General features: G+C 46.9%; 1 protein-coding gene across 2 annotated transcripts in view; it reads left to right on the top strand.

Annotated features, from left to right (window-relative positions):
• The window catches only part of LOC134076784 (myosin-10-like), a 73159-nt gene that overhangs the window by 42389 nt on the left and 10770 nt on the right, over nt 1-20000 (top strand). For both annotated transcript variants that reach the window (XM_062532002.1, XM_062532001.1), the window contains 22 exons: nt 1737-1829; nt 2772-2835; nt 3815-3913; nt 4263-4406; nt 4714-4809; nt 5671-5789; nt 6200-6352; nt 6468-6641; nt 7187-7360; nt 9273-9387; nt 12834-13030; nt 13994-14115; nt 14387-14456; nt 14737-14897; nt 15237-15345; nt 15698-15829; nt 16207-16413; nt 16576-16713; nt 16825-16948; nt 17064-17235; nt 18369-18581; nt 19222-19366. In XM_062532002.1, coding sequence (XP_062387986.1) covers nt 1737-1829; nt 2772-2835; nt 3815-3913; nt 4263-4406; nt 4714-4809; nt 5671-5789; nt 6200-6352; nt 6468-6641; nt 7187-7360; nt 9273-9387; nt 12834-13030; nt 13994-14115; nt 14387-14456; nt 14737-14897; nt 15237-15345; nt 15698-15829; nt 16207-16413; nt 16576-16713; nt 16825-16948; nt 17064-17235; nt 18369-18581; nt 19222-19366 — 3021 coding nt within the window. The remainder of the gene's footprint in view (nt 1-1736; nt 1830-2771; nt 2836-3814; nt 3914-4262; nt 4407-4713; nt 4810-5670; nt 5790-6199; nt 6353-6467; nt 6642-7186; nt 7361-9272; nt 9388-12833; nt 13031-13993; nt 14116-14386; nt 14457-14736; nt 14898-15236; nt 15346-15697; nt 15830-16206; nt 16414-16575; nt 16714-16824; nt 16949-17063; nt 17236-18368; nt 18582-19221; nt 19367-20000) is intronic.

Here is a 20000-nt window from a genome sequence, read left to right on the forward strand (position 1 = left end):
TGCTGCCTCGAGTGGCTGGAGCGCGCGGTCCTCGACATCCCAGAGAGAGAGGAATGTCACTCTTGAGTGCTGATGGTCTTTTCAACAGTGCCCTACCCAGCCCTAGAGACACAAGAGAGGAGAGTGGAGAGGGAGAGGAGAGTGGAGAGAGAGGAGACAGTTGGGAAGATTGACGAGATAGAGAGAGAGAGAGAGAGAGAAGCAGATAAAGAGAGAGAGAGAGAATGAATAGAAGTCTGAAAGACCTCGGTAGAGAAACAGAAGCAGCCGGAGAAACTCCTCACAGCCACAGGAATGTGTGGAGAAGGGAGAGGCTGGCACCGACTGCCCACGTTTAACGACCTCTGTCAGCCCCAGCTACCTCCATCCCACCATTTTCCAATGATTTCAATAAAAGTTAAAGATCTGGTTTCCTCGACTCCACCTCCACGATACAGGAAAAAGGGGCCAAGCCAAGAACACATTGTGTCAAGCGTTCTCAGAACAACAAAGAAAAGCTGTATCAAATACAGTAATTTATGTACTAATGTTATGGTTTATTGTTTCAAAGGGAACAGTCATGACAAAGCATTAGCTTATCAGAATGCACAGAGGCAACAATAACTTTTACTCTGTACTGCCCAGGTCAGTAAGTTTCCCTGAGCAGACTTGGTTTATTTGTTCGCCAGCTATACAATTAAAGCAGTGTTTTTCCATGTCATCCTGGCCCGGGTCATGCTTGTCATGTAGCACTGAGACTGCACAGGCACTGCTGCAGAGATGTTTGTGTTGTCTCGGGCTGCGGCTGCGCTTTCTGAATGTGAGCTGTATATTTATCCTCCAGAATGTTCTGTAAGCAATCAGCAATCCTGATTCTTTTCCACCACCCGCATCTGTTGATCTGTTTACCTGTCATCGCCTCTCGGCCATGGAGTTGTTTTGTCTTAAACTGTTCTATACACAATCATGTCGCTTGAACTACAGTACAGTAAATGCTGGATTTTTGCAGGTAAATGGATAGAGATACGGTATGCTGGAAGGCACTGAAATCTTTGCCATGACCTTGCTCTGTCAAGTCTATGATTAGTTTAGTGTGTGTAGCTAGTGGCATTTAGTGTGTCTACATTCGTAGTTAATGCAGTTTGTGATATGATAGTGATGTGATACATGAGTGATGTTAGATACAGTATGCCCTTCCAGTTTTACATGTTTTTTGTTATACTGTATAACATGCCTGCTGTGTCTTTACATTGATGTATTGATTTTGCTAGTGTTTTTTCTTCATAGTCAATATCAGTATTTCACTTACAACAGACTATGGCAAATTCTTTTGTACAGTTGAGCAAAGCCATATGGTTTTTATTCCTACATTTTCTGAAGTGTTTATTTTGGCCTTATTGAGTTCCTCCACCTGGGAAATGCACAACCTGGAGCACAGGAATACTTATTGGCACAACTGATCCATAGCAGATCATCTTCACCATTTTGTCCTTCCTAAAATGGTGTTGTTAGCCCATCTATCTTCTCTTCTGTCCCACAAGGTTTTTGAAACGTTTAGACTTCATTTCTGTTTATGGTCCTAAATGGACTTCCTTCTTCATCTGTTTGAACTGGTGTTGTATTTCTCATTTCCCATCCAGCAGTCTCACATTGTGTGCCGCAGCTCTAGGCTGTAGCGATAGGAACAATATTGATCATAATAGGACCTGACATCTTTGTTTTCCTTTTTCTGCTCTCTTTTTTGTTCTTCCTCACAGGGCGAATTGGAGCGGCAGCTTCTGCAAGCCAATCCCATTCTCGAGTCCTTTGGGAATGCCAAGACGGTGAAAAACGACAACTCGTCACGTTTTGTAAGCACTTTCTCCAGACTTTGCAAGTCACAGGATAGATTGTCAGTGGTCAGGTACAGACTGTAGTAGAATCTGATGACCACGCTCCGAGAATGCTTGAGGTCATGGCAAAAAAACACCTGTCACTACTGATGACCAACTCCTCCACCTCCCTTCCGTCTCCCTCGCAATAAAGGACAGGAGAGATCCAGAAAACAAACACAGTTGAGCGTGCTGAATCCAAACATACCGTATGCTCTGTGTGTTGGGTCGTTTATGAATGGGGTGGGTATCAGTCTTGTAGCGTCTGACATATTTAGCTTAGCACTTGCAGTACACTGAGCAGGAGCCCCAACAGAAGAATGTGCCTTAGCTCATTTCTCACAGAGGTGAGACCGTACTCTCCTCTGCTCTGCTCATGCATCAGCCCAGGCAGTGGGATGGCGTCATCGCCCGTCTCTCTTATGTGTACATATCAGTGAAAGATACCCGTCCCGGCGCTGGGAATCCGGGGAGTCGGTGATGGCGTAGCGCTGAATACCACACGAGGGTGGCGCTGCCCACGTCTGTACCTGCTCCCCCAGTCCCATGTGTCACCACTCCCAGACCCCCTGGCTTAGATGCCACGCATTCCTGGCACACCGTGTTTTTGTCCATAAATAGGCATGGCGGGACCAGCTTTTCCCCCTGTGGACTCTGAAACCCAGCCACATGGGCCGATCTGAGGACGATGGTTCCCAGCCTGATTAAAACCAGACTGTGTGTGTGTGTGTGTATGAGTGGAAGTGTGTGAGTGAGAGTGTGCATGTGACTGACAGCAGGCCCTCGTGTTGCTCAGTCTTCTAGAATGTTCTCAGCACCAGAGGGGATGGCATTTAAGCCATTACCACTAACTAGGCTGGTATGATAAGTTCACCAGCACAGTAGCTAACGCTAACCCATCTTTATTTCTGCTCCCCGCAGGGAAAATTCATCAGAATCAACTTTGATGTCACCGGCTACATTGTCGGAGCCAACATCGAGACTTGTATCCTTCAGGGGGAGGGAAGAGCATGGAGTAGAGGAGGGAGGCACGGGAGGAGACTGGGGACAGGAGGTTGTATTTGTCAGTGTGGAATAGAGCAGAGGGAGAGGGAGGGAAAAGGAGTAGGAGTAGGTGGAGGAGGAGGAGATAGAGGGAGGTGAGCGTATGAGGAATATGCGTTTGGGAGCGGAGCAGATAAAGTTAAGGAGGGAGGGAGTGGAGGAGACGGACGGGGAGAGGAGGAGATAGATAGTGTGTGTGTGTGTGTGTGTGGAGGCAGCACAGGGTGGTGTTTGTAGAGGGTGGGTCGGGGGGGGAGTTGGGTGAGGGGGCTAGGGAGCGGGGATGTGGTTTGGCGGACGGCGTCTCCAGAGTTTATGCATCACCGCAGGAATGCAGCCCTCGCGGGGACCCGAGCGGCCCTCGGTGAGACGGCGTCCGCCTCTCGCTCCCGTGTTTGCTCTCGCGTTCCTTCACCAAAAGCAGAGCACCTCTCTCCGCTCTTTTCCCCTCTGCAGGGTAGCGAATGGCACAGACCTCTCTGTCTCAGATTACCGTTTTTGGTCCCCCCCCCCCCCCCCCACGCTACAGGATTAAGAGTTTTCGCAACACTTGGCAGAGACAGCCCTGTGTGATTTACTAGCTGGAGTGATGTGTGTTTTTATGAGATTCTTTTTTTTTCTCCGCCCAAGTGGAAAAGAGCGCTGTGCTCATTGTTGTGGAGATTTGCCTTGGGATGCACATCGGCCTGCTATGTTCTAATAGTAACCACACTGTCCTAATATACCCAGGCCACTCTATTTCCCAAAGATGGAGTTTCCCAGGCCTCCTAGTGCCTAACCACAGGCCGCAGTAAGCGCTTTGTGCCCCTTTTTCCAACACATAAAGAAGTTCTGAGACGTCAAAAAAAATCTGGAGCTGTTTCTCTGGTCAAAGGTTCGCGCATACAGCCCCGTCACTGTTCCTTGACTGGTTTGAACAGACCTTCTGGAAAAATCCAGAGCCATACGCCAGGCCAAAGATGAGCGGACGTTCCACATCTTCTACCAGCTGCTTGCTGGAGCAGGGGAGCATCTGAAATGTGAGTGGCTGCCTTTGTCATATCAATGGTGTCATCTCAAGCATCCCCCCAGAGAAAACAGGACACTCACATTTTATGGATCCTCAGACAGAATTGGGGGGGGGGGTGTTTGAAATGCACAGCTGTGTGTTTTCTGTAGTTGCTACAGCTATGTGTTGGAGAGCTACAGTGCTCTTTTTACTGTTAGGTTGCAGTAAAATGTTCCCAGTTCATTTGATAGCATCACAGCTTTGGCCCGCGGGGCCCCAAGCATGTTTTCATGTCATTCCTGACCCGGGTCGCGCGGTGGTGTACAGTTGCACGGTTCCTTTTGGAATTCATGCCTCTTGTCTGTGTCATCCGATTCCAGCTGACCTGCTCTTAGACGGCTTCAGTAGCTACCGCTTCCTCTCCAACGGCAACGTGCCCATTCCAGGCCAACAGGACAAGGACAACTTCCAGGAGACCATGGAGGCCATGCACATCATGACCTTCAATCACGAGGAGATCGTCGGTCAGAGCGCACGTCACTAGCTTTATCTTATACTGTGAACACACACACACCACACACACACACACACACACACACACACACACACACACACACACAAACAGTATATTATATTTTATATATATTAATTATATTAACTATATATATATTAATTATATATTATTATATTAACTGTATAGGTGTCATTTGTCTTCTGATTTTGATTACTTTTTAATGAGCTTTAGCAGATTTTGTTTGTATATGAATGGCACATGTTTGGTATTGTGCGCAGCATAACCAGCCATCGTAACGATCACTCCTTCCTCTGCAGCCATGCTTAAAGTGGTCTCAGCAGTGCTGCAGTTTGGCAACGTCGTCTTCAAGAAGGAGAGGAACACAGATCAGGCCTCCATGCCCGAGAACACAGGTGAGCTCTGGCCCGACTCCCGTATATTAATCAAACGGGCCGCTGGTCCAGATCCAAGTCAAACATCACTACTGTTATTAATGCTCAGGTTAATACTCGAAATGACATCACCAGACCCAGTGGATTGTGTATGTTTTGATTGAACGAAAGCCATGTGTGTAAAAAAAATGACTTCTGTGGCGACGACAAATGCCATTCCCCCGTCTGCAAAACACTTGGCAATAAAATATTTCACAGCGTGCTCTACATTTTCATCCAGGGGCTGTGAGGAAAATAAAGGGACTGTTTAAACAGATGTTTGGCTGAGGCCCTCGATGCATGGGTGGCCAGATATGCCAGTGTTTACCTTCAGAGGAAAAGAAACAAAGACCGGCGAAATTAAGAAACAGAAGTCGATGAACCCTTACAAAATGGCGTACATGCCTTTACACACTATTTCCTCTCCATCTCGCTGCCGTGCTTGGAAATGCTCAGGTGCATAACGTGGAGGAGGGCCGGGGGTGTTACTGTTAGCTGGCCCCTACTGCTCAGTCTCTCTCCATTAGTGGTCAGGGCTCTTTGGTGGGTTAAAGGGCCCAGTAATGAACAGAACCAAGTCAACCAAAATTACCTGTTTTTATCTGCTTGAAAAAAGTAAAATTGAGATCCATTTTAAACTTTCTCGATTTAGAAGAGACAAGCAAGTTTTCTCCTGACTGACTTTAAAATGATAAATGTTGCATGCGTAGAAAAATTCCAAGCGCTGAACCAAAGCACACCGCGCGTTTTTTACGCCAGTTGGCCGACTCGATCACACGCAAGGCGTTTCCCCTGGGTGGTCCTGTACCCCATTAACACGGCCCCGTCTCCATCCCCACTCAGCTGCTCAGAAGCTCTGTCACCTGCTGGGCTTGAACGTCATGGAGTTCACCCGCGCCATTCTGAGTCCCCGCATCAAGGTTGGCAGGGACTACGTGCAGAAAGCCCAGACCAAAGAGCAGGTACTGTCCCATGAGCCACAGCACACACACAGGCTCTCTACATTTTCACAAGATGCTCATATGTACATGTATGTATCCACGTGCACAAAGAATAGCACAAAACTACAAGATGAATAACGACCTTACGTTAGTGAGTTGTAATTTTGATAAAAGAAGGTTGAATGCTTCAGGGTGTTCACTGAAATCCCCCCCAACATAGTAGACCTGTAGTCTGTTTGGACACTCTGCATTCTTATGCCTTCGTGTCTTGATGTAGCATTGGACTTTGTACGAGACATTATACCAATGACTGCATATACAGTATTTTCACACGGTCACTGGTTACAAGTCAGTGCTCATCCCCCTGCCTGTGTCTGCACTGTGCCCTTCCTCCTCCTCCTCCTCTTCCTCTTCCTCCCCGTGTGCGTCAGGCTGACTTCGCCGTGGAGGCCCTGGCCAAGGCCACATACGAGCGCCTGTTCCGCTGGCTGGTGCACCGCCTCAACAAGGCCCTGGACCGCACCAAGCGCCAGGGGGCCTCCTTCATCGGCATCCTGGACATCGCCGGCTTCGAGATCTTTGAGGTGGGTACATTTCCGACGACAAAATGCTAGTACAAGCACAGGTGCAAATAGCTGTAGTAGGACAACAGCTGTCATTTTTAGCTGATATTCATCTGTCTCCCTGTTTCTTCTACAGCTGAATTCCTTTGAGCAGCTCTGCATCAACTACACCAACGAGAAGCTGCAGCAGCTCTTCAACCACACCATGTTCATCCTGGAGCAGGAGGAGTACCAGAGGGAGGGCATCGAGTGGAGCTTCATCGACTTTGGCCTGGACCTGCAGCCCTGCATCGATCTCATTGAGAGGCCGGTCAGTACACCAGTTTGAGTGCGCAGGATTACAGCATCAGTTATTTTACGTAACAGTCGGTGTTGAGAGCAGTTTGCTGAGCATAGTGCATTTTCAAAGGCAAGGTCAGGCATTTATTTCAGTGTTGGAAGTAATTTGCTGAACTAAGGTTTCAAGTCTTGCACCATCTTCTTGAAAATACACACTATTTATAAACGTGATGGAAATGCATCTATAAGAAACGTGTATATTTACATGCATATACTGTAGATAGATAGATAGATAGATAGATAGATAGATAGATAGATAGATACTGTAGATAGATAGATAGATAGATTCTTTATTGATCCCCAAGGGGAAATTCAAGCATATATGAAAAGGATACTATTTGGCTTTACATGTTGAAGCATACCCACTGAACAGAACAGATGACATATTGTGGAAGTTCAGTTGTGCTCAACCAGTTAAAGAAGTACTGAATGATACTACAGTACAGTATATCATACTGAAACAATGTGTCATTGCCATTTGATCACACGTGTCGTGTTCTCATCTTCCTGATGCAGAACAACCCCCCAGGAGTGCTGGCCCTGCTGGACGAGGAGTGTTGGTTCCCCAAGGCCACCGACAGGACGTTTGTGGACAAGGTGCTGCAGGAGCAGGGCACGCACTCCAAGTTTCAGAAGCCACGCCAGCTCAAGGACAAGGCCGACTTCTGCATCATTCACTACGCCGGACGGGTACGTGCCACCCGTCTGCCCCGACGGCCTCCGTCTGTCTCGCCTCCATTTGCACGTCTCACCCACACCAGAGAGGGTTAAAGCGGAGCGAGAGGCGCAAACGTTCGACCATCTCCGCGTTCTGTTTTCGCAAAGGGGAGGGGGGCGAAATACCCCTTTAAGCAGACCTAGAAAGTGACGTTACATTTGAACTGAACTGCTTGCCGATCGATATCCCACTATGACGTCTTTGCAACACGCCTTTTTAAGCAGACAGGAACTGTTTGAATTTTGCTTCCATAGAGATGCATTATGTTGCTCTATCTTGTCAGTAATGAAGTATCTTTGCCCACACCTCCACCCTTCCTCCCACAGCTCAGATGATGCTAAATTAATCATTAGAGTCTGATCGGGTTGTTCACCCCAGAAGATCTTGTACTGTAGCTTTGGGAATAGAAAACAAACAGTTACTGTTGCTCTGTTTGGTAACTGGATTGAAAAGGGAAGTTTTGAAAACTGATATTGTAGCAAAAGCATTTAAAGTATTTATTTTTTTTGCCAGTAAGCACCATGTCCTTAGAAGACTCCCCTGTGAACCCTGAACTTTTTAACTTTCGAGACAGAGCTGTCGAATTTGGTTTTAAAAATAAAGCCTTTGCTTCAGTGCATGCTTGTAATGTTACCATCTAACCAGCCTTTTTGTCTGTTCTGGTTAGAGTCTTTTATTTGATTTTTATGGCTGTTGCTTGTTACTCGTTGCCATGGATGTGGATTTTTGGAGCGCCGAGATCACTCTGTTCACACAAAAGCCCATTTGTGCGGCAGAAAACCACATCTGGTTCCCATTAATGGAGGTTGAGGGGGGGGGGGGGGGGGATTTAATGTTACATAAAAAGGAGGAATTTTCAACTCTACGCTCGGCTTGGTGGGCCAACTACATTGGCCGTGCAGACATATGGGGAGCAGGATTTTCACATTAGCACTTATGTCATGTCTACCTCCGAGAGCTGGGTCCCGACACAGAGGTCAGAGTTCGCTTGGATGTTTATCCAGCACGTCCTACTGAGAGATGGGACAGCGCGATAACACTAAGCACCTGAAATTGCTTCTTGATAAACCTCGGCCAAGCTCAGCCTGGACAGCACTGTGTGATCAGATTGGACCAGATTAAGATGAAGTAGGGCTTTGGTTTTGAGGGGGAGGGGGGGGGGGGGGGGTGGAGAACATAAGCTCGCTCGACGTTCTCAAGCCTGCACAAGACCGACTGAAAACACGGAGTCTGCCAGAGTAAATCACCAGGCCTGTGTAAGGTCAGCGCTGGGTGTTAGTGGAGAGTTAACCTCCCCAAAGAGCCAGCGCAGATGGAGGATGGAGCCTAGTAAACAGAGCTGCAAAAGGACGGAGAGAGAGAGAGACGTCAAGACATCTAGCTCATTTGCATTTAACAGTACTCAGCGGGTTAAGGTGGGCCAGTGCCCGCTCGTAACTCAGGCTGGAAGAAAAACAGTTTCGGGGTGCAGCTTCCTTTGAGTGCACAGTCATGCAGTATTGTGGGGCCGACTCAGAATTGGCCACAGACATAGCACCCCCCCCCCCCCCCGAGTTGGGGGGTCAGTTCTTTCAGGGACATTTCCTCTCCTGTGTCAGTTTTGCCCAGGGGTCACACTTCCAGGGGTTTAGACTCCTGTCCTCCACAAAGCCAGGTTGTTTTAAGGCCAACTTCCAAAACTTCCTATGCGGTATTACATTCCTAATTATGTGTAATCCTAGTGGGCTAGGGTTTGAAAAACAAACTTCATTTCTGTCTCATTCTTCCTCCCCTTCTCTCCCCTCTCGCCCCTCTTCCTCTGTTCTGCCTTCTATCATTCTATCCTACATCCATCCCCCCCCCCCCCCCCTCTCTCTCTCTCTCTCTCCGCTCGTCGTCTTACAGGTTGACTACAAAGCGGATGAGTGGCTAATGAAGAACATGGACCCTCTCAATGACAACGTGGCCACATTGCTGCACCAGTCCACGGACAAGTTTGTGGCAGAGCTGTGGAAGGATGGTAAGACTAACTTTCATACATCTTCCCCCCCTTACAACTCACTGTTCACCAGGAGAATGCTGATGAAAAGCTAAACCGGATAGGAAGGGTTTCTCAAGCCCAAGGTGTGCAGGGAAATCATGTCTTGAAAAGTAGGCGGTGTTATTGTTGGACCTGAAGGAATGGTTTTACACTGACTCTAATAAATCTCCTGAATATATCCTTTGTCCCTGTAAACTGTATCTCTCTTAAAACAGGACATATTTGTATTTCTAGATAGCAGTGGGATTTGTCATGCCTAACAAAGAAAAACATATTCTATTCATATTAACATCTAACAGTGTTTGAATCGCTTCGCTAATAAGCTGGAGATTTGGAATAATGTACAATGCTGAATAAATAACACTCTTGTTTGTGTGTGTGTGCACTTTGATTTTATGTGTAGCAGTGTGTGCCCTGTATGTAAGTACAGTAGCCACATTTGTTCTTGTCTTTTTGGTGATCTGGTCCTCATTTCTCTCTCACTTCCTCTCTGAACCTGTCTTCCTTTCTCCTGTCTTCCTTCTCTCTCCTCTCTCTCTCTCTCTCTCTCTGTCTCTGTCTCTATCTGTCCTTTTCTCCTCCTTCCTCCCTTTCTCCCTCTCCCTCTCCCTCTCTCTCTCTGTGTTTTGCCACAGAGATTCAGACTTTTCAGAGAGCCTCTTTCTATGACAATGTATCTGGTCTCCATGAGCCTGCAGGTGAAGGCACGTGTTGCCCACTTGTTCCCCGAGCCCTCTGTGCTGGCTGCTGCTGCTGCTGCTGCTGCTGCTGTCCCATGCCCTCCCTCCCTCCCTTCCCCCATGTGTGCCCATCCATCGCCTACTGGCTTTGCATGGCCTAATGCACTACTATGGCACTACTATGGCACTACTACTTGTGTTATAAGATAAGATAGTACAAGACATTACTGATATTAGCAAATGCTATCAGCGCCTGTTTGAGTTAAACCCAAGCTCACAGTGCAGAATGTGTGAAACTATCCTTAGTTACCTATCTGTGGACTAACTACGCAGTGTAGTATACCGTGACCCCTTCCGGACGATTTTGGAGTCTGAAAGTTCAACATCAGTCACATTCAAACGGCTGCTGTTTTGTCCTGGACTGTATGCAACTTGCTGTGTCAGTAATACAGTAGTACTGATAATAGCTTTACTAATAGTACTGATCGCGTGCATGGGCAGTACATCTGATGTCCTCACTGTGAGGTGCGTGAGCAGCTGTGGCATGTTAGCAGGATGTGGTTAAAATCACGTTGAGCCTTTGATATGGAAATTAAAATCTGAGACATAGATACCATCAGCCTCTGCATGAATGCGCTCCGGGTCGTTTTAGTTCATTCCGTCTGCTAAACCCATCGAGCGCTGATCATTAGTAGGCCTCGGTTCTACTTCTCCTCCGCAGGCATCTTGAACGCACAGGGACTGGAAACGATTTTGTGTGTTTTTGTGCGACGTCATGTTTTTTCCCTCCAGTTGCGTTTGGATTTTAACTCTCTGATGATGATTTATATCTGTGTTTACCAGCCTCAGAATGTGTAATTTGTCAGGCATGTGTTAGTTTAGACTTTCTTTTCACTGCAGAAAATAGTGCTTGATGCGTATCATACCTCCTCCGTGAGCTGTGTTCCTGACAGAGTGACCACTTTAAACAGGATAGTTGGCTGAGCTAATAATTTGGAATCGTTATCTTTTTATAGTAAACCTTTGTTTGTTCCTGTGCTTAGGGCATTAACACTGTAGCGCCATTCACTAAGTGAAGCAGTCCATAGGCAAGATTGATGCAGCCATAGGTTGGCACAATCCCAAAGAGAGAAGCTGACATGCTCACTTTGCGATCCTGTCTTGCTACCACACAAAAGAGTGACCCGGACCCACCCACCTCTTGAATATATCTAGCCACCATTTGGTAATTAGCTAAAATATTGACACAGTTTGATATATTTAATTGCCGTTTTTGTTTGACTAGGGAAGCTTGTAGATGCAAATTTAGACTACATTCAAGCAAGCCAATGCTGTGCAGGCATCTTTCCCTTTAATGAGTCCGTGAAACCACATCAGAATGGCTGAGTGCTTCTGCCAAGTGGCTGAACCAGTAAAGGATTTTCTAAAAGACTCCCTGGAAAGACTGGGCTGTCAAATGTTATATGGCCAAACTCTCTCTAAAGATTGTCCAGCAGTGCCCACCAGAACCGTGCAGCCATTTTGGACCTATGAAATGCATCTACCATTTCAGGCTGTTCCACATAGAATGGATTTTCTTTTAAATCAGCCCGCAGAACAGTTTTATCAGTGGATTTGTCTTCCATTCCTTCATCAGAGCCAGGAGATTGACCTCAACAGTTTACAGGTTTTTAGACCATCTTCAGATACCTTGTCAGTCCTTGTCGTTAATCTGAGTATATCAAAAGGCACCGTTAATTTCTCTGGTTTCTCTATAAAGTGTTCCTTGGCAAGGACCAGCCTAGAGGAAGAGAACGTCTATTTATAAGGGAAATGTCCAGCTGCAAAATAATATTTTCTCAGATTGGGGTTTGTTTTTGAATTGTTCAACACTTTCACTGTATAAGGCAGAAGCTGTCTATATTATTCAATAGGGACTTTATTATGAGGACTCTGACATGGGTACTGCTATTTTTACTGAACCCCACTAAGCAGTCAAGCACATAATACAGCCTGGCTGCTCAGTATGAATAATATGATCTGCAGTGAATGTAAAAATATCGGTGTCTGCCATATTCAGACAGACATGATGTTTGTTATCCATCATTTTTTTTCTACATGCTTTGTAATAACTTAATAAACAGTAGGTTGTACAACGGCAGTTGTAGTATCCCACAAGGAAGAAAGCCGTGTGAGGGTAACTTTCATAGTGTTCATTCCTTTCTTCACCTCAGTCGGGTCTGTTTGAAGTGGGTCTTATTGCCCAAACAGCACAGCAACTGGTGCTTTGAAAGTGAAACCTCAGGAGATGTGCTTTTGTGCCACAGGGCCTCTCTGGTATAAGGCTAGGGATAATCTGAGCCGCATGCATTCATTTAAAAGAAGGGAATGTTTATTTTTTGGTACTTTGGTGAATTTGGGCACCAAAAGAAAACAGCGTTTACTTAAACACATGGATTAGAAGAGGCCTGTGGCTGAGTAGATCTGTGTCCAGGGTGGGTGCTTTTGCTGTCCGTGTGCAGATGTCTCCACTGTGTAGAGCTGTTACCCATCATGCCTCATTGTGTCCACTGTTCAGATGTGTGTGCTGGTCTCTAGCTGTCTCTCTGTGTGTGTGTGTGTGTGTGTGTGTCTCGAATGTCCCTCATCCCTCATCCCCCACCCCTCAGCCATGCCCTCTCTGTCTGCCCCTGTCACTGCTTCTGCACCTTGTTTGTGCGGTCCTTCGGCCAGATCCACCTGATTGTGCCGTTCTTTCTCCCGCAGTGGACCGGATCGTGGGCCTGGACCAGGTGGCCGGTATGAACGAGACGACGGCCTTCGGCGCCGCCTACAAGACCAAGAAGGGGATGTTCCGCACGGTCAGCCAGCTCTACAAGGAGCAGCTGTCCAAGCTCATGGCCACACTCCGCAACACCAACCCCAACTTTGTGCGCTGCATCATCCCCAACCACGAGAAACGGGTGAGTGGGGACACGAGAGCCCGAAAGCTCTTTCCGGAATATTCCATCTCCAGGGGCCGCTCGGGGACACATGGGGAGATGTCAGAAAACAGCAAGCGAGTCGTTCAGGGATGTGGGGGTGGAGAGCTCGAGTTCACGTCTATGGGATATGGGTCTGTGGGCTTGTTAAGTGGGAGTCGAACCCATCTTTAGAGACTTAATTAAGGTATTTCTCTTTCCCCTCCATAGCCACAAATGACTTCTGCCAGCGACCACGGAACCGGCAGACTACACAGGCTTTTTTCAGAAGTCAGCCATCTCTGGTTGCACCCTTAATCCTTTATAGTGCTCCAGGCCTAATAGTGATGAATCCCTTTAACCGCTCGCTCTTTGTAAACAACTCCAGTTTAAAGATGGGAGACAGTCGAGCAAACCAGTGACTGTTTTTTTCATATACTGTACACTGTAGGGAAGACTGCGGGGGTTTGAGTCAGAGTGGATGTTCTGCAGCGTTTCTGTGTCAGCCTTTGTGCATGGTTTGGGGGCTTCAGCACAGAATCCAGTAATATGTCGGCTACAGTCAGGAAAAAGCCAGAAAAATAAAGGTCAAGCCGCAAGAGATTGTTTGATCCAGATAAAGCTGAAAGTCTGATGCTGAAATGGGCAACATTTCACGTTCTCGTTCTCGAGCAGTTTAAAGTGCTGAGCACCAGTGGTCAAAAAGACATTTTAACCTGTTTATGGGTCTGTTAACATATTACAGTAGTTTTCCGTCTATACTGCCTCTGTATTGTCTTTATGTTCTCATTTTATGTACTGATGAGATCAAAAACACATTTGTCTGCCTACATCACATATCTACATTTTCATAGTCAAATATGATCTGGAATGGTTCTTAATCTTACCAGCGAACACATAAATAAATATAAGTAGACACTTTGACTATAAATAACTCATCACCTGTACTTTTGTGTCCGAACTCAGGCGGGTAAGCTGGACCCGCACCTGGTTCTGGACCAGCTGAGGTGCAATGGTGTGCTGGAGGGAATCCGTATCTGCAGACAGGGCTTCCCCAACCGCATTGTCTTCCAGGAGTTCAGGCAGAGGTACTGACATCTCTCTTCACCTCCTCACTGAACATAATGTACTGCAAACGTACACAATACTGCAAAGTGCAAACGTACACAATGATGATTTTGTATTTTTGTATTTAGTAATACCCTGATAGACAAATCCACATCTACAGTATGTGTGTCTATCTATCTGCTGTTTCTATTTCGATTATTCTCACATATACAAAGGAAAAAAGATATCAGACACAGATATTAACGTCATCTTGTAGACCTCACCAGCTGTCTCCTCTCTCTCCTCTCACAGATACGAGATCCTCACTCCTAATGCCATTCCCAAGGGCTTCATGGATGGCAAGCAGGCCTGTGAAAGAATGGTACAGAAATTGTTCAGCTATTTTTATTGCAAGGCTAATGCGCCCCTACAATAGACATTTGTATTGAATTAACAGACAAGTAAAAATGCACTTTCTCAATTTTGTCACAGAAGGAAAATAGTCAGTGTGTAATTCTTGAGCACTCTTGAGTATGAATATTCAATGAATTCAATGAAGTGTATGAATAAATGAATGAATGAATAAATCAATCAATCAATCAATCAATAATTTTAATCCATCAGGATGTGTGTGTTAATGATGTACCGTTTTCCTCTCCAAGATACAAGCCCTGGAGCTGGACCAGAACCTCTTCCGCATCGGCCAGAGTAAGATCTTCTTCCGGGCCGGGGTCCTGGCCCACCTGGAGGAGGAGCGCGACCTCAAGATCACCGACATCATCATCTACTTCCAGTCCGCCTGTAGAGGTTACCTGGCTCGAAAGTAAGTTCAACTCAGACATCCTCACTCCTTTTAAGAGATTTTTCACACAAAATGTCTTTGGTGTGTAATTATCAGGAAAATGTCTGGAAAATATGGTCTTGAACAGGATCTCCTAGATTACCTACAGTCGGACCCCTCGCAAGATTTTTTTGAGAAGTACTAAGTTGATTGAAATCATTTCCATCGTTTGTAATATCTTTATTCCTGTCATCAGCAGAGATAGGTTATGTCTGTGCCGAAGAGACAAAGTGCTGTTATTATAATTATGTTAATATAACACACCATTATGAGTATGTTCAGTGTGTAACACCATCCTCCTCCTCCTCTCATCTTCCTCAGGGCCTTTGCCAAGAAGCAGCAGCAGCTCAGTTGCCTGAAAATCCTGCAGAGGAACTGTGCTGCCTACCTGAAGCTGCGCCACTGGCAGTGGTGGCGCCTCTTCACTAAGGTGTGTGTGGGTGGAAGTGTCAAGGCTAAAAATACAGCACCCTCTCTCCATCTAAAACTCGCCTCATCAATATCCTGCAGTACTCTCTGCAGAGCTAGGAAATCTGTCCTTCCTGTTCTCTGTCTGCTGAGTTCGCTGTCTCTCTGTTTGTCAGTTTGTTGTATCGATTCGTGATCTCATTTATTTCCTTGGTGTTGCTTTTGCGGACAGTTGCTGCTTCGCTCTTCTCTATGTACCATCATCCCCTCAGATTTCTGTTCACCTGAAACTAAACTAAACTAACTTCACGTGACATCCCTCGACTTGGCGGAGATGTGGCCTAAGAGCTCTGCCGTTGCTGGTTGCGTTGCAGGTGAAGCCTCTTCTGCAGGTGACCCGGCAGGAGGAGGAGATGCAGGCCAAGGACGAGGAGCTGGCAAAGGTCAAGGAGAAGCAGTGCAAGGTGGAGGGGGAGCTGGTGGAGATGGAGAGGAAGCACCAGCAGGTGAGTTGGCACTGCCAGCCTACAGTGCTGAATTAGTGGGGACATCAGTTGCAGTCTCTCTTACAAATAACATAATATGGGGCCGGTTTACCAGGTGTGGATTAAGCCAAGGCCTTAACTAAAAGGTGTTCAGCGGAGATTGAGGTTATTATCTAGTCTAGGACTACAGTAGGTGTGGTCCATGTCCAGAGAACCGGACTCATTAAGAGTCATCATGCTTTCTCATTGCGCCTCAACTCTATAGCGCAAATGGTTCAGGGTCTATCAGATGTGGTCACGGTGCTCTGTGAGCTCAGGTTATTCACCTGTGATCATGGTTTTGTAACAGGCTGTTTTGAGGGCCCCTCTGATTGATTCTTTGTGCGCTGCTCCTGCAGCTGGTGGAGGAGAAGAACATCCTGGCCGAGCAGCTGCAGGCTGAGACGGAGCTGTTTGCCGAGGCGGACGAGATGCGAGCACGGCTGGTTGCCAAGAAGCAAGAGCTGGAGGAGATCCTGCACGACCTGGAGTCCCGCGTGGAGGAGGAGGAAGAGAGGAACCAGTCTCTTCAGAACGAGAAGAAGAAGATGCAGTCTCACATCCAGGTGCACAAACTACTACACCTACACCATCCACACATACAGTAGTAGAGGTCAGATTACTCAAGCAGCATGTGGTTACACGATGCATGTTCATGTCAGTATACTCATGTATTTTGTGTGTGTGTGTGTGTGTGTGTGTGTGTGTGTGTTTTATTACTCTGCTAGGACTTGGAAGAGCAGCTGGATGAGGAGGAGGCAGCTCGGCAGAAGCTGCAGCTGGAGAAAGTGACAGCTGAGGCCAAGATCAAGAAGTTTGAGGAAGACATTTTGTTGCTTGAGGACCAGAACTCCAAGTTCTTGAAGGTGATTTAAAAACACAAAACAAAACAATTAAGGCCTCTTACATGCTCTTGAATTCTTAACCACTTGTACAGAGAACGGTTTGTGCAAGCTACTTGTGTTTTTACCAACCAGGAAAAGAAACTTCTAGAAGACCGTATCAACGAGATGACCTCCACGCTGGCTGAAGAAGAAGAGAAGGCCAAGAACCTGGGCAAGACCAAAAACAAGCAAGAGATGATGATGGTGGACCTGGAGGGTGAGACCCCAGATCCTTCTTTTTACAAACCGCATAAAAACCTCCTTCCGACTCTCTTTTGAACTCAGCCTTCTTCTCCGCAACCTTCTTGTTTATTTCCCCCTTGCTCTTGCAGAGCGCCTAAAGAAGGAGGAGAAGACCAGGCAGGAGCTGGAGAAGGCCAAGCGGAAGCTGGATGGCGAGACCACAGACTTTCAGGACCAAATCGCCGAGCTGCAGGCCCAGATTGAGGAGCTGAAGCTCCAGCTGGCCAAGAAGGAGGAGGAGCTCCAGGCCATGCAGGCCAGGTGAGGCCTTACAGGGGACGTCCAGGCACGCAGTGGCGGAGACATTAACCCAGTTTTACCACTGCGGAACAGAGCCCATTGTGCTGTCAAATGTTGATGTATTTAGATCTATTTATATTTACAATCTGCAGACAACAATAACCTCTGGTGCATGTTGAGTCTTGTGCCTGATTCACAGGGACGCTCTCTGCACATAAAGTCTTAATTTGATCCGGTGATGCATCTTTTACATGTTTTTGCCTCAAGATACATATGAAACAACCACATAGTTTGAAACATAACCATAAAGTCATCTCCAAACAGTCCAAACAATGAGCACAAGAGCCCAGATTTCTTTTTCTCACTTTACAACACTCCCCCCATAGGCCGTTTCCTCTATGAGACAGCGCAGGTTGAGGTAACACATACCTCCAGCACCTTGTCATGAAACCTCCGCTCCTCTCTCTTCTAATCATCTGGTGTAGCACACCTGCTTTTTCAAATAAAAAAAAGGCCGGCTAATTAATGGCTGATGGAGCAACCCCCCCTTCTCCCTTCGGCAGACTTGCTCCAGTGATCTCGTAATCAGTCCATTACCACCCAGCCCTGGTTTACCATTCCTTCCCCGTGCGCTCACGACTGGAGCCTGCCCTGGCTCCTGCTCCAGAGATCAGGTCAGAGCCTCGCGGGGACTGGAGAGCCTCTAACTTGCTGACCGCGGGCCAGCAAACTCAGGCTGGCCTCGTGATGGAACGAGCTCCTCGTTATGCGTCCCCCCCACCCCCCCACAGACTGCAGTGAGCACTGAATAGAATCCGCAGCTCTTATGCACTGCCACCTAGTGGTTCAGTAGTATTCATTTCATGTTATGTCTCATAAAAGAAGACCATGACGTTCTGGAATAAAATGGATGATTCAGAATGAGTTATTTTAAAAACTTTTTACAATGACAATAATCAAACACATTGTTGTGTTATATATACAGTATATTGTATATGTCTCTCCGTACTTAAACATGTGTGTGTGTGTGTGTGTGTGTGTGTGTGTGTGTGTTTCTGTCTCGGTGTGTGTGTGTGTGTGTGTGTGTGTTTGTGTGTGTGTGTGTCTGTGTGTGTGTGTGTGTGTGTGTGTGTGTGTGTGTGTGTGCATGAAAGAGGGGATGAGGAGGTGACCCAGAGGAACAACGCTCTGAAGCAGGTGCGGGAGCTGCAGGCTCAGCTGGCGGAGCTGCAGGAGGACCTGGAGTCGGAGCGCGCCTCCCGCAACAAGGCCGAGAAGCTCAAGAGGGACCTGAGCGAGGAGCTGGAGGCCCTCAAGACTGAGCTGGAGGACACACTGGACACCACCGCCGCCCAGCAGGAGCTCAGGTAGCAAACACACACACTTACACACACTTACACATACATACACACACATACACGCACAGTTGACACACACAGCGCTTGACGTTCTGAGGGACTGTGCTGGAATATATTTGAGGGCCAGGCCTTTTAAGATTTGAAAATGGATATGGTTACAGTATATGTAACTGGTTTTTTTTATTATTTCTGATAACTTCAGGCACAGAAATGTTCCTTTCTATAAACCCTACACTCATACAGTCCATATCATGTGCACACACTCACCCATATAATCACATATATGATGTGCCTAACAATGGCCCTTAGCTGTTCTAAAGTCAGTGTAAACTACGGCCTCTCGGGCTTATTGCTTCATTATCTCTTGATGGTCTGTGAACGCGCCCCTATAGACATATTGGAGTGATGCTTTCTGTTCTCCTGTGTGCTTGTGAACACACAAGACATACAACAAATGCATATATGCAGACACACGTATCCCTGTAGTTTTTGTAATTCGCCACTTATTTGAATGGCTAGATTAGCACTTCTCTTTCTCAATACTGTTTCCACATACTCTTCCTACTGCACCTGTGTGTGTGGTAACAGCATGAATTGACAGTGTGTGTGAAGCACAAAATCGGACTGACCCGCTTGCTTCCCGTGGCAGGACTAAGCGTGAGCAGGAGGTGACGGAGCTGAAGAAGGCCATCGACGAGGAGACCAAGAACCACGAGGCCCAGATCCAGGAGATGCGTCAGCGCCACTCCACCGCCCTGGAGGAGCTCTCCGAGCAGCTGGAGCAGGCCAAGAGGGTGGGTGTCCCGGGCGCACACACACAAACAAGCAAACTCACATACACATAAACACACACACACACACACACACACACACACACACACACACACACACACACACACTCGAACACATACGTACTTACTCAGTACACACACACATACACACACAGTGTCATACATCAGATCCTGTTGAAAAATGCATATACTGTATGAAAACACATGATTTAGGGAAATACAGTGAAACATTACACATTATAATGCTACGCAAAGGTCACATAAACAGCAGGCCAAAAGGATGGGTGTCCCGGGCGCGGCCACACTCCCAGGGGCCATCACTGTGGGCCTGTTAGTTCTTCACCACAGTGGTGACCTTCTTATTGGGTTGTCATATAGCCAAATTGGCCAAAACACATCAGAGAGGTAGATAGAATGAGGACGTTTTAGAAATGGAGTATTGATACTATTTTGAAAACCTTTGTTTCATAGAGGAATGAAAGTCAAAGGTTTCTGTGGTTGTAACATTTTTCTGGGTCTGCATAATATTTCACAAATAGGGCATTCGCTCCTTTATGCCTCTGCAGCATACACCTTTGAGAGAGTTTTACGTTTGCATGCCTTGCTATTTGACTGCCACCTCACATGGTAACATTCT

Source organism: Sardina pilchardus, chromosome 3 (assembly GCF_963854185.1).
Source record: "Sardina pilchardus chromosome 3, fSarPil1.1, whole genome shotgun sequence".
In the NCBI taxonomy this organism is placed as follows: Eukaryota; Metazoa; Chordata; class Actinopteri; order Clupeiformes; family Clupeidae; genus Sardina; species Sardina pilchardus.